General features: G+C 38.2%; 1 protein-coding gene across 22 annotated transcripts in view; it reads right to left on the reverse strand.

The window, feature by feature from the left end:
* The window catches only part of ESRRG (estrogen related receptor gamma), a 371,041-nt gene that overhangs the window by 108,457 nt on the left and 247,865 nt on the right, over window positions 1-14,719 (reverse strand). For all 22 annotated transcript variants that reach the window (XM_041426700.1, XM_041426704.1, XM_041426712.1 and 19 more), the window contains 2 exons: window positions 12,885-13,300; window positions 1,711-1,827 (listed from right to left, as the gene is read on the reverse strand). In XM_041426700.1, coding sequence (XP_041282634.1) covers window positions 1,711-1,827; window positions 12,885-13,300 — 533 coding nt within the window. The remainder of the gene's footprint in view (window positions 1-1,710; window positions 1,828-12,884; window positions 13,301-14,719) is intronic.

Raw genomic sequence — 14,719 nt, forward strand, 5'->3', positions numbered from 1 at the left:
AGTTAACAAAAGTGTATGCAGAAACAGTAAATCTGCACAAAAATTTGCTGAGATAATTACTCAGTTGCAAAGGAGACAACTTCCTCTTGCAGTTCCAGAAGCTGCATACAGCCTAGATTTTTTAAAATACATGTATGTCAATGCATGCACAATAGTGTCCTCAAAATTCAGAGGAAAAGGATTAAATCAGTTCACCTGCATGTGCTCTTGGTAGCACTGTCTCATTTTCAAAGAAGTTGCTCAATATATCTGTATATTCGGCAACTAGTGATACAGGGTCTTAACTTACTAAAAAAAGATGCTAAGAAGCCAGTCATTTTCAAAAGGTGTCATACCCAGTCATCCCTTTCTTTTTACAATTCATCTAAGCATCATCATTTCACTTTCAATTAACTGCTCCTAGTGGTCAGTTATACGAGGATTTCGGCAAGTAAGAACTCTCCCAAAACGACTGAAGAGAAGGTCAAACCCTGCCGTTCTTAGTGAGGCAAAATCTCCATCGAATCTGACAAGAGTTTTGCTCAAGTAAGACTAAGGACAGCAGGATTTGGCTCAAGGATCATAGCATCTGCCAAAGCAATTGCACAGAACAAGGTTTATTCTTAGTAAGTATAATCCAATAAGAATATGTCTGCAGGTGCGTGATAGACCTAATTTGCCCATCATCTCACCACTGGTCTATGTTGTTTCTTGGATTTTTACCCTGATAGCTGCATACTTACCCTGTTTTGCATTACCACCAACCCATTTGCAAAAATTAGCCAGTTATTAAAGCTGAGTTTTCAAGCACTGACAAAGAAAAATTGAACAGGATTGTTCTGAAGTGGTTGCTTAACACAAAGTACTCTCCACCGGACACAATACTTAGAGAACACTATGCTGATTTTATTTCAAATGTTTATCTAGTTCAGAAGTACACAGCATCTTTCTTGGTGCTGACAGTGCCCTAAAATAATAATGCATGTAATACATGCACTTACAAGTGTATTCTTGCATATACATTAACAGCAATGTAAACGCATAGTAGGCAACCAACTGACTCTTTGTGTCACACAGATGAAGCAGGTTCCAGGTAAGACAGCACCCTTTCTTGAGTATATCTTCTTGCATTCAGTATCTTCAAAATGTAATTGATGAATTCAAACATTCAATATATATTTACATTGAGGGGCAGGGGTTCTCAGACACTTTTAGGAAAAAAAAAAAAGCGGGGGAGAGTGGATTCTCCTCTTCTGCATGCCAAAATTTGCTCCAGTGTAGTTAAAGTAACTTCAGTACACACACACACACACAAAATACTTATACTTGTTTCATTTGGAAGTAACCCTTTCATTTGTCCTGATGGAATGAAGACTGAATAAAAGGAAGGCACAGTGTGTGTTTTGGTTTTCTGCCAGAACTGCGACAGAGTAACAGTGGACAAGGAATGGAGGAAAGAAATCTCTGAGAATTCTGACGGTTATTCTATCAAGTTACTCACTAAAGGAGATTGAATGCTGAGGTACATTTTGCTGTACTACACATGATGATGAACTCTATGTGGATAAAGCATGAACCGATAGCTTAGAAGCAGATGTCACGAAGAGCAAGTATATATGAAAATTGTCTTTGCAATAACTGATTAGAACACTCACCAGTCTCCTTTCTTGATTGCCCTACAGTTGTAGCAAGTGTTTGCAGAAAGATACAGATTGAGGCGGTCAGTCTTACCTTCTTTCAGCATGCCAACTTTTAGACACTTCATGAAGCGGCACGCTTGGCAGGACTTGCGTCTGCGCTTTGTGATTTCACATTCATTCGTTGCTGGGCAGCTGTACTCTATGTTACCTGTGATGGAACAGACAGGGGAAGAGGTGCTCAGAGTCACTGACTAACCAACAGAACAGATATGCAAAAAGTACTCGCGCAATTGCTGTTGTATTTCATTTTGGAACATATCAAGAGTAAGTAGTGCTACAGAAAGGAAACACCCCTCAAGTAAAAATAAATAGCTGAGTTAAAAGATGCAGTTTTTTCACCCTTTTTTTTAAAAATCTAGACATCTATATGAAAGAAATATATACAAAACCACAACTAATGTGAGTCTGTGTCTCACTCCAAATATGGTCCCTAGGAAAATCCTTCATGTGCGTTATTCCTGCTGACAGAAGAAAGACATTTTGGCATTTATTTTCTGTACCAAACTACAGGCTCAGGCTCCTTCTCTGAGTACTCTTTATTTTCCTTTTTACCCAATTTATTTAGTCTCTATTTGCAAAGAATTCAAAAGGAAGATTGCTTTACTGCATAATCAACTATAACAGGTACCATGGAGTTTCACCCTTCTTCCACTATGGCTGGTACAGAGCCTAAGGCAGAACTCACTGGGACTGTACCATCCCATCTAGCATGTTCTGCAGCTACCAGGCCAGATCTCTGGTCCAGGACATCTCCTCTTCTCTCTATAATTTCTGCCAAGTCCTGGTACTGAGCGGCATCAGGAGTAGGATCATTCCTGCCAAGCTGTCAGAATAGTGAAAACTCAAAGAGATGCTTGCCTTTGCCCCTGCTTCTCCCAGTTCACCTCTTAAGGCCTACAACAAGCTCAATCCTTAAATGTGAGCCCTTCTCATCATGGGCAAAGCAGTCTCTTTTTTCTTTGTTGCTACTGCTTAATTCATATTATTTCTCCTCAAAAATCAGAAAATATAAGCTTGCAAATGAACGAGTAAAATACAAGAGTAGTTTACTTTTTTTAAATCACATCTTTGGGTATCCAAGTCCAAATGCGAGAAAATCTGTTCTTTTTTGCCCTGGTACCACTGCACTTCATTAAACAGATTCGCTCAGCTTATTCATCTGCCCAGCCATGCATCCTATAGCCCAACATACATCCAGAATGACAGACTGCAACAGTGTAACAGAAGTTACACTGGGAAACTGACTTTTAAATAAAGTATCTTCCTGATCAGTCTGCCACATCTTGCTTTAAAGGTATTTCTTTATTTTCTAACCCCTTCCCCCTGTGATAAAGTGCATTAGTATCTTAATGAAAATGCATTCTGTTTATTGCCCTCTTGGGAAGCAAGAGGTCATCATACCAAATGCATAAATTGTCATCAGAGACAGTCCGAACATAATCGCAATTTTGCTGCTCCATGTTTGCTGCACTCAGGGTCCATCAAGTCCCCTGAAACATGCACAGGTTCGAATAATTAGCATAGAGTCTGCCTGGGACCACAGCATTGATGAAATATTTCAGAGTTAATCACACTTCGTAAACACTGATTTATATTGACTATCTTTCTCCAGACTGATGTCTCCTCATTAAATATCACATTAGTGGATTGCAGGATTGCACAAAGACTCAAATGCTCAGCAACTGCTAATTCAACAGGAAGTAATACTTAAACCACTTACGTCTATTGAAAATTGGTTAAGTACTTATGATAAAGGAGGTCTGCATGGCAAAACGTGCACTCTGCCAACATAACCAGCACATTTGGCACAACCTTTTCAGGCCTTTGCAGGCTGTCTTCCCCCTGGACATTGTTGTATGAGTGAGTTAGCAATGCTGGTAAGTATAACAGATCTTGGTATGCCTCAATGCTAATGACAAAAGTCAAAGCAGTTTAGTTCTTTTCCCTTTTCTTAGCTGCTGTGGAGAAAGCTATTTAAGAAACTGAAGGATATGGTGGGTAGGGAATTCAGCACAACAGTTCTTGCAAAAGGTCTTTCCAATACACATTAGAAAAGTTAGGAAATAACACCTTTGGAAGGATAGGTAGAAAATTATGGTAAGGGCAAGTTTAAAAAAGGATTCACATTACCCTCTCCCTCTAACAAGGCATTCTCAGAAAGGCACAACCACTACACAGGAAGACCTTCAAAGCTTTCACAAACTGTATCTAATGAACTTCATTGTACTACAGTAATAAAAGTATTACCACCCCTACTTATATTAAAAAAAAAAAAAAAAGAAAAAAAAAAAAAAGAAAAAAAAGGAGAAACAGGGAATCAGAAATGCTCTGCACAAGATCAAAAAATACCTTTACACAAGGTCAGAAATTATCTTGATCAAAAACAGCAAAGCTCTCTACCAGGGCAGGTAGAACACTCTCACTGTATCAAGAGATCCTGTCCCAAGATACAAAGGTATAGGCGCCAACACCAAGAAGTAGCATTCAGAACCAGAAAGATAAATGCAAGATTGCTCATTTCATTATGCAGGCACTTCTAATCCATACCCTGACATTTCACATTTCTGCAAACTATGCAACAGTCTGCAGCAGGCACAGTATAACTTACTTTTCCTGCAAATTCCTGACACCTAAAGAACACTAAAAGGAGCTATTTCTAGTCACTTGGATTCTAGTACTTTAGCTTACAGGAGGAATCTCCTTTCAATTTAAACTGCTTTTCTTTAATGACTTGTATTTTACAGCAGACACTCAATATTCATTTTTGGTGTTGTAAAATGAACTTGGAAGATGCTGCAAAAAATTCCTCCAACAAGCTCAGCAGAGTTACAGGAACAGAAACAAAGATCCACATCTTACCAATGACCATATCTGGTCCCCATAAAGTGACAAAGGAACAAGGAACAAACATTTTGTCTCTAATACACATGCAGATGCAGTGGATATCTATATCATACTAGAATGGGTTTTACCTAGCACTCCAAGTGTTAGTGGATTTACTTTTGTTAAAAACCTGCATTGACTGCACATTCCAGGTCATTAGGGCTTTCATAATTTCTTACTGACTTTTAGATATGAATTTCCATTCAAGATACTGAGATCTGCACTTTATTTCAGAGGAAGATCCAGAAGGAATCTCTACCAATTTCTTACTTACTTCAAGATGCTAGAGGCTGAAACTGAGCAGCTAGGAAGAGTAAAAGCTGAGTTTGCCAGTCCTGTCAACAGCTGGAGAGGAAGTTGTGTTATACAGTGAACAAAATCAACATGGCAGCTCGGGGTCTATAAACTGGGCTGACAAGAGTGATTGAGCGATTTATAATATCTTCTGGCTGCTTTTCAGAAAGAACTGGACTCTGATTACTTATTTCAGAATCTTTTGTACAATTAGTTTGCAGGCAATATAATTTTCTCACTTACTCCTTAATAGAATTGTGCAGCTAGTTGGCTGATAGAATAACAGCATATATGTAAAACTCCTGACTGAAGTGCCAGCGGATAATTTGTATATTCCTTTCAGTAGCGTAATGGACTTTTACAGTTTGGCAGTTAAAGGGCTAAAGCTATGAGGAAGACTTAAGTGCAGGGTAAAAAGGTGTTTGGAAGGAATAGCCATGAACCACTTAAAAAAGCAAGAGGAATACTGAAGATATGAGTATCAAAACTTTTACTGTGGGAATGTAGGTCCAGAAGAAAAAAAGAAGGAAAAAAACAAATGAACTGACACTACTTCAGTGTAATAATTTGCTGCTATAATCTGTTCATGAAGCTGCATTTCAATTCAATATGGTTCCATTTTTCTCCCAAAGTTTCTCCTCTTTTCCTGGGTGACAGACGCAAAAGAATACACCTGTTTGTCTTTGCACTGCTATGCATCAAAAGTCTGAAAATGGAAAGTAGCCAGCATTACAGCCATAGGGCTTCTAGGACTCTTAGAAAGAGAGACAAAGGAGAATCTAAGCTAATACAGAGAGTGAATTTTACCATGTTAGGTTACACCTTTATACATAATCCCACCAGAACAGAAAACAATATTTCCTGAGAATATGAGAATGAGGAGCTCTTGGAAATCAAGGGGAACAGGCTAACTAAAAAGAAGGACAGAGAAAAAGTTCCAGACTTGAAAATCTTTTTGATGTTTACAGGTCTTAATGAAGCTGAACTGAGGAAAGTAAAAATATTTTCTCTCAGGTTAAAGTTTCAGTTCTTCCAGACTCTGCTCTCTACTTTGCACTCAAAACTTAGCTGAATTTGAGTAAATATTTTCACATGTAGAAGTACCCTCATTGGTAAAGTTTCAGAAGTAGCGTCGGGCTGGAATGAGGTCAGATTTGAACATAAATAAGTGAATCCAGTTTTGCCTGACAAATCCTCAGACAGATTCATCTGATACTGTAAGAAAGCTCTATGAATTATAGATCTACTATGAATTCTGCTACAGGTCATCTGCAGATGATTAAACATAAATCTGACTGTATTCACAACTTTTCACCCAGGTGACTTCAGAAACAATAGTGTACACACAGAGCTACAGAGCATTTAAAAATTTGGTTCCCAAATGTCTCAAGTATTTTTTCAAGGTGACAGGACCACATATGAAGGGTTATGTTTTATCTCTTGCTTATGCTGCTTTTTCTGTTAGAGTAAGTAACTAAGGAGGAGCAGATAGTTTTTAAACATGGTGTTTGACAGAGGGACATGAACAGCTTAAAAGTACATTTTTAGTGAAGTCACTATGTTGAATTGCTTTGAAGAAATCAGTGCACTGTGTTACAGAACTAAAACATATTTAGAACTTGCAATTATTTTTTTTAATTCTTAGAAAGCAACATGGTGATTTAAAGCAAAAATGTAAAGGTGATGCTGGCTAGTCTGACTGCATGACAGTTTTGTATCAGCCTCTAACTTTAGGTAGATTGGTTTCCAGCATCATAAAAAGTCACCATAATTTTCACTATCAGACTGATATTAGGGGGTGTTGAATGTGTAAGTGCCCAACTACCTTTGAATCCCCCTGGACTCAACTTATTCACGAGAAATGAAGGGCACTTAGGTCACCTTAAAAGAGAATCAATGCTTTGAAGGCACAGAGGGAACTGATCCCCTGCTACCTGGTAGTCACTTAAGAGCTGTTCAAGTCAGAAAGACTGAACTATCTACATTTGGTCCCTACTGGTATTTTATCTACGTCAATTTTGATACATTCTACTACTATACCATGGAGGACTGTCATTGTTTACAAGGACACAGAATATCTCAGTCTGCCAAGCTGCAAACTGAATAATTTTCACACCAGAAAAAAAAAGGTGATTAAAAAGTTACACAAACATTAACATAAATCACTTGCTAGCTGAGACTTCTCATGTCTCTGGTTTCAAGCAAGACAGAGCTTTGTAAGTGGGCTGGAGGCGTTCAGAGATGTTTATAACAAAAGGAGATCCAGACCTAATTATAATGGCATTGATACATACTAGTGTACCAGCACTACGTGTAAATCACATCTCTTTTGCAGTATTTCTGATGAGTTCAAAATAGCCATGCACCAATCAGGATGCTCATTCTTACTCCCAAATCATCTAAATGCTTATTACAATTTTCAAGGTTGTAAGGAAAGCAGAGATAGTAAAAAGGATAGAACAATCTGTATACTTTTAAGCTTCTCTCTGGTTCTGAGATTTCAGCATGTTTGTATTTTATTGTCTCATCTCGTTTAGTTGCCACAGCTACACAATGACATTATGACAGCATAAAAAGATGTGTTGGAAGGAATTAAAAGTGCTCGCTTGCTAGTCTGGCTGGCCCACAGGCACAGAGAAGCTGGGGGAAAGGGAAGATATCTATCACTGCTTGCTTAAAATATTCTTTGAAAGAAGTGCTGATGCACAGACTTTCACTTATATAAGGAAGGTGAATGATTAAATCAGGTAATGATGGATTCAGGTGACATTTAGTGTTCGGCTCACTGGAGGGCTGCCATCTTTTCAGCAGAGCCAAGGTCCACAGGCCAGTGCACCGAGATGTGAGCCTCCACCCTACCCTTCTATAAAACAACAATAATCTTAGCTATCAACAAAGAAGCTGAAAAGCCATCAAATCTTGATTAATTTTCTTTCATTTCCTCCTCAAAAATTTATTACAGATGACAGCTTTCAGAAATGCAAAATATGCTTTGGAAGCCACTTCAGTCACGTGCAACTTCAAATCAAACTTTATGTTGCCTTATCTGAATGTACACAGCTAGTTCTATCTTTCTTGATTAAAACTTCTCGATTGAAAAATAAAAATGTATTTACTGTAAAGTGTTTGTACATTTACAGATCAAACTGGCTCAATAATGGGTCAACACTCTAAAGAGGATTGAAAAACCTGAACACTAGATGGATTAAAAACAACTCTGAGTAACCAAAGAGTTGAACAAAGTACAAAGCAGTTTGGGCAGGATTTGAAGGCAATAGGAACATCCCTGTAGAACTGTGGAGCTGAAGACTCTTAGCTGAGCAGCATAAAATGAGATAGCAGAAGACAACAGCAGTTCAAGGATGGAGTATTTCCTGTTTGCGTTAGGAGACATGGACAGGCAGCAGCTCTCAGCGATGAAGCTCTTAAATGATGAGACAGTGAGGGTCTGACTGCAGGGATTCTTACCAACTACTGCTTTACTCATCCTGTGTATACACAGAACATTGATGCATCACTACTGTTCATCCAGCAGCTTTTCCTCAAAAAATAAACATATAAACAAAAAAACCCCAAAAAAGAAAAAATTCAAGAACAAAGACCACTGAATGCAAAATATTTAGCTTTTGTGCGGAAAATTCAAACAGTATCCAAGGAAATGATAAATAAGATCTGAGAGAAGCCTTGTGAGAAGCCTTAGGAGGAATGTGCAGGCGTTACAGCCTGCCTTTTCAGGCTCATTTAAAGAGTCCAAAGACAACAGTCTGGACAATTTGGAAGGAGGGAGGAAAGTCTTCTAGATGCAGGCCATTATTTTAGAGAGATAAAAGCTAACATAAAACAGGATAATAAACTGTCTTTGAACCTGTAAGTACTAGCATCTCAGCCCTCTCCTGAAAGCAAGAATACCAGTTCAATCCACTTGCTGAAATGTTTAAGTTATGAACACTGAGTAATTACATAATACTAATGAAAATGTGTACTTACTAGTATACATGATAACTGACCAAATACAAATTATGAGAAATATATTTACATTAAATATTCACTACAAAATATCTAGCAATTACAAGACCTTTGTGTTGAACACAAGACTGTCAGCACCCAGCTGACAACTGAAAAATCTTCTTTTTCCCCCTCTTTCTTTTAATGAAAGCTCGGAGTTTTCAAGATAATACAGTGCACAGCAAAAACTGCGAAGAGACCCTAAAAATCAATAGACCTGTAACTATTTTTAGATGTTGCTATTTTCTACTATCCCTGATGTTAAGTCAATTTTGGGAAGATTTGGCTGTGTGTGTATTTCTGCGAGACACTTGCAATCAGCCACCATGTAAATTATCTCAGAAGCAAACTGAGAGCTGCAGCTGAGTGAGTGCTAGGCTGAGCAGAGAGAACATCCAGTTCTTCCATACCTTATATCTCACAAAAGGGGCAGAACATCACTGCATTCTACTATGACCTAAGAAGACAACAATTTTATATATTGAGCTCTTTTTTGGTAGGTTTATTCTCTTTCATTTTTTTTAGCCAGGAAATTGCTTGTTTCTAATTTTTTCTAATATTACTGATTTCTATCATAATTATGCACACTTTACCAAAACTGCAAACGTATTTTTGGGCTATGTTAAAAATATATATTCTAAAAAGACAAAATTACTCCTTCTTATACATCAAAACAAGGTTCATTTAATTTCTTAATGTTTAAGGAAAGGAGCAGGAATTGATTCCAGGAGGCAGGAATGGATATTTTTTAGACTAAATTGCTAAATCGGAAAGGGAATGACAATCTCCATTACCCTTAAAAACAGGTGTATACTCTACATTAGAGTGGTATTTGCCTTGTGTAGGAGCTACTAGGTGCCCTGTGATGCCTCTGTCTTGTGTGAGATGCTGGTGGTGCACAGATAAGTGCACTGGCTCTCTGAGCAGCTGCCACCTCTGTGGCCTCCACGTACTGAGACCTCAAGAGACTCCTCTGGAATGGAAAGACTTCCATTGACTCAGTGGAAAGAACATCAGGCCTTACATGAACACGGGATGTGCTTCATAATCTGATTTTATGAGCTCAGCCTTCCCCTCCCTGAAGTCAGGGCAGTTGTGCCCATGATTTCAACAGGAATAGCACTGAGGATCTGCAAGTCTGAGCTAATTTAGTAAACTGGTGAATGATTAGCAAGGGTTTGGGAAGTCATATGTTCTTTTTCATGGAATCTAGAATAAAGTACCTATCACAATTAAGCTATTAGCATTTAAAAGAAGCAATTCTTTGAGCTGAAACATGCTATCCCTACATATGCACAGTTACAATATTTGACACTTCAGGCAGCCTGGTTTTCTATTCTGTACTTCAAAGCCTGTTGCATTTATTTCTGTTTTCCTGTTTTCTTATTTGCAATAATGCAACAACAAACTCATTTGAAAAATAAGCACAGAGAGAGAAGGAACATTATATGAACAAGGAAATGAAACAGTGCAGGGAATAATGACCTCCAGAGCACTGGAACTAAATTCTATCAATTAGAACAAAAAACCTCAGGGCAATTATTCTTCATGCAAGCCTAAAGGTAGAATTTTCCCATTCAAACAATGAGGAAGCACCTTTTCCTTATATACATTTTGTCACCTACCAAAATCCATGGTTTGATGCACCCAAGTAGCTTCCATTATTTTGGCTGGTACCTGAAAACTCTCAGTACTTGTGCCAGTTTAGTCAGGACCACTGCTAAAGATGCTGCCATGACATTATGATAGGTAACATACTTCCTATTCTTAGTTTCTTCATTATGGCTTTTCAATGATTGGTTTTGCCCTACTGCATTTTTTTTTGGTCTTCACAGCACTGTCACCTGCTGATGCAGCTTGCGCTCTAACCGCACTGAGATTTTGCACAGCTGCCAGTTCTAACTTGAGCTGCGTGGCCAAGTCCAGGTTGCTAATCTGGAGGATGACGTCTTTGCCTTGTGCTCCCATGCCCAGAAACTTTCTGTCTGTGGTGTGGTGTAAAATTGCAGGTTACCTATTACTGCCAGAAGTCAACACTTCAATCAGTTTTTGTTTCTGTAGCAGTTTTTTTGGTGTTCAAAATGCAACTAAAATAATTGTGCATCAATTCAGTCCTATAGGACAGCTATTACACAGCAATTAAATACCATTTATAAAAATAGAGTTGCTAGTTGAAACCGGTGCTTGAAGTTTAGCAACCACAAAATACAAATTGCTTCAGTAGAAACATTTTTTGAGCTTTTCTGAAAATGTTATTGAAGGTCAAGTGAAATCACCTACCTCTTCATTTTATTTCTTTTTACTTTTTCCAATAGAGAGACTTGAAATGAATGAACTGTCTCTGTATGCGTGCTTAATTTACATATAAACCCAGGCCACCACTATGAATCTTTGTTTACTGGTTGCCAACAGTGTAACAGTCAGCTCCATTAGAACAACTGAAGTATAATGTTTCATTTTACTGTCTGTATGACCCTCATAAAATGGGCACTTCATGCTGGTAAAAGGCCCAAATCTCCCCAGCAGCAAAATGGAAGAGAGAAGAATAAAATAGCCACTGCCTCAGCAATATATAAATCAAATTAACAATCATTATTTTTCCTTACTAATTTTACATTAAATATGGAAGTACTATACACTTAAGACCAAATGTTTTTTTTTAATTTGGAGTTATGTGAAATTACAAATTGAAGCTCACCTTATGTTCCTTCTTAAAAAGAAAAGTATATCCCAGATTGCATTGCCTTTCCTGAGAATTTCAGGTGCTCAGCATGTATGAAAATCAAGCAGGTTTTATTGAGGAGCTTAAATTTGGACTTAGCAACCTAATTTTAGTCTCTGAAGTCTGAGTTTAATTTAATGTGACACTATATTCCTGCACAGGCCAAGCTTGGCTTCATGTTCTTTAAATAATGCACCTTCAATTTTACTTGAATGGATGATATCTAAATCAAAGTAGAAGGTTATTTTGTCTCCATAGGTTCTGAAACTAGAAGAAGCAGTCATGCAAATTTTCCCATTTGTACTAATTTATGCCAAAATATGTGGCATATTTGTGATAAGTATCAAGAGCAGATTAGTAAAAAATACTGAGCAGAGACCAAAAGCTGGCAACTTACTCTCCTTAGAATGTGATCTTACAGTTATCTGACAAACTCATTTAAGGCCACTGTATACAGTGGGTGAAAGACCAGTTATCAATACCCTGATAAGCACAAAGCACTACGATGTCGCCCTGATTTTGTAAGACTTTGTTAAACCTTCTGATGTTTGCATTCTTTCAACAAACTTTCTCACACACAGTTCTGTAAATAACCTATGTTTTGCATTCTTTCATGGAGGTGGACAGAATTGATGGACCCTTGGTCTGTCCAGTGGCATTGGAGAGGTGGCACTGTCACCCTCCAATCCACTGTCACCTTTGGAAAACTATAAATGTTGGAGTCAGAAAATAAAGTTCTTCTTCTTCTTTTTGTTCCCCTCGAGAGCAGCAGTGTCTGTGTCATCATTTCGTGTCTTATCACAATACTACACCACTGCATTTTTGCTCCAATTTCACATGCACTGGTTCTTTAACACATATAAACTAGATTTCTGTAACAATTTAAGTACAGTAGTGGTGTATCTGGGAGCAAGACACAAGCACAATCCTGCAATCCTGCACACCTGCCAACCACAAGGTGTGTTCAAGAGGCATCCATGACAACCTTCAGAAAATGCTCCACTTTCTTTGTAAAAATCATTTATGGGAATCCAGACAAATTCTCAGAGAAAACAAATGTGAACATCCACTGGTTAGTCCAGCGTTTTTCTGTTTTTTGGAAACAAAATAAACATGGCATTGGGCTAAGCATGACAGACAGAACTCCTAAAGAAGCCCAAGGGGCTTCTTCATGAGCAACATCTGTAGGACCAAGCAGTACGAAGAATGAAAAGGCATAGTCTGAAGTCCTAACAGGCTTCAGCCAAAGACTATACATTTTCATTCTGAGCAAAAGAAAGGAAGATTAACAAATAACCAACCTTGAATTGTCCTCTTGAAGAAAGCCTTGCAGGCCTCGCAGGAGGCCACTCCATAGTGGTACCCTGATGCAATGTCACCGCACACCAAACACAGTCTTTTGGGCATCGAGTTCAGCATGTATTCACACTTGGTCTGTGAGTCTTCAGCGATTGTACTGGAGCAGTCATCGTACCGTTTCCTGACCGGCCCGTTGCCCCCGAGCCCTGTGGCCGAGGGGTAGAGGGGAGGCGAGTCCAGCCCGTTCTGATGTCCATTCATGGTGGAACTGTAGCTCCCGCTGGCGTCAGAGGAGCCACCGGGGCTGTGGTGGTTGATGCTGTCCGTCAGAGAGGCGGGGCTCGATGGTTCCGTCTTGATGTACGACGAACAGCTGGAATCAATGTGTCGATCTTTGCTTGACATTCTGCAGAGAAGCCTGCAGTGGGGAGAGAGAGAAAGAAGAATGTGTGTATTAAAGACAGTGCTCTTTAAGGCTGCTCTGGAAGGGTTAGGGACTGCACATCATTCATTCATTAGTCAATACTTCTTGTTCTACATGAAGGTAATCAGCATAAGGGCATGACAGAGCTTTGTCAAAGCTCCAGACAGGCAGTAAACAAAAACTTTAAAGAGACCAAATCCTTCCGTTGTCCCCTCCACCTGCCCTCTAGGCTACATGTCAACTTCACACCAACTCTGAATTCTGAACTTGTCATCAAGCAAGTAAAAAAATTTTATAATTCCTATTAGATGGCTTGGCTATTAAATGTCTTCATTTTTCCATCTATACTTTCTTTCTGTAAATTCCACCATTACCAGAAACAAATATTTTCAAGTTTGATCACATAAATGCTCTGCTCCGCAATTAATATTTGTCAAGACACTTAGCTAAAACACATATCCATTATCTATTGATCCGATTCAAGAACCGAAGAGCAAGTCCCTTGCAATCTTTTTTTTTTCTTCATTAATATTGCTTTATTATAGATACAGCTATTTAGTAACAAAGTAGCACATCAACAGGGTACTCTAAGAAATAATTACAGCTGAACTCCATTTTCACAAAATCTAAGTGAAATGATTCATCAGCTGTGGCTGCAATTACTTTCTAGCCATTATCCTCAGACTAACCAGTAATAACTACAGCACTATCCCATATATCTACAGCTGTATAGGATCCGACATTTTATGTGCTCCATTCTTGGATTAAAAACATATATTACAGGAAATTTTACATACAAGTTTTGTGTTTGAGATTTTTTTCTTCTCAGTTCTCATAGTTTCAGAATTAAGCATCTGAAATAAAACTACACAATATCTGATCCAACAAAATAGTGTTTTCTACAGGGAGGACTGGGGGGAGAAATCTTTGTCTATTTCCACCCCCAAGTTTTTTACTATTAACACATTCTGGGGTGAACAAAGGACAAAAATAATAATTAGAAAGCTCTGATTTAGATATGATCTTTGTTTTCTCCAGCTGTGATTACGAGACCACAGTATCAAATGGCCTATCTAGCATTTTCCTGACAGTACGCTCAGAAGCTGCCAAAGTCAGATCATAGTTATGAATGTTTCTTTAGAAACACTAACTGCAGAAAAGCAAGTATCCTATAAGACCACCTGGAGCTATGGATTTGTGTTTTCAAGCAAATATGTAAGTCCAGACAATTTGACTGACATAATTTTCTGAAGTAATTTTTGATATCTTGTCTTCATTTTTCCACTTCTTTTTATTTAAAAATAAAAAAAATTTCATCAATTTCTACTTTAATATCTGGAATCAAATTCACCAATGGAAAAAAGACATAAATCAAAAGAGTTGGCTTCATTCCCAATGGGAGTAATGGAGTTA

The sequence above is a fragment of the Onychostruthus taczanowskii genome, unplaced genomic scaffold (genome assembly GCF_017590055.1).
Source record: "Onychostruthus taczanowskii isolate IOZ18803 unplaced genomic scaffold, ASM1759005v1 scaffold93, whole genome shotgun sequence".
NCBI classification, from domain to species: Eukaryota; Metazoa; Chordata; class Aves; order Passeriformes; family Passeridae; genus Onychostruthus; species Onychostruthus taczanowskii.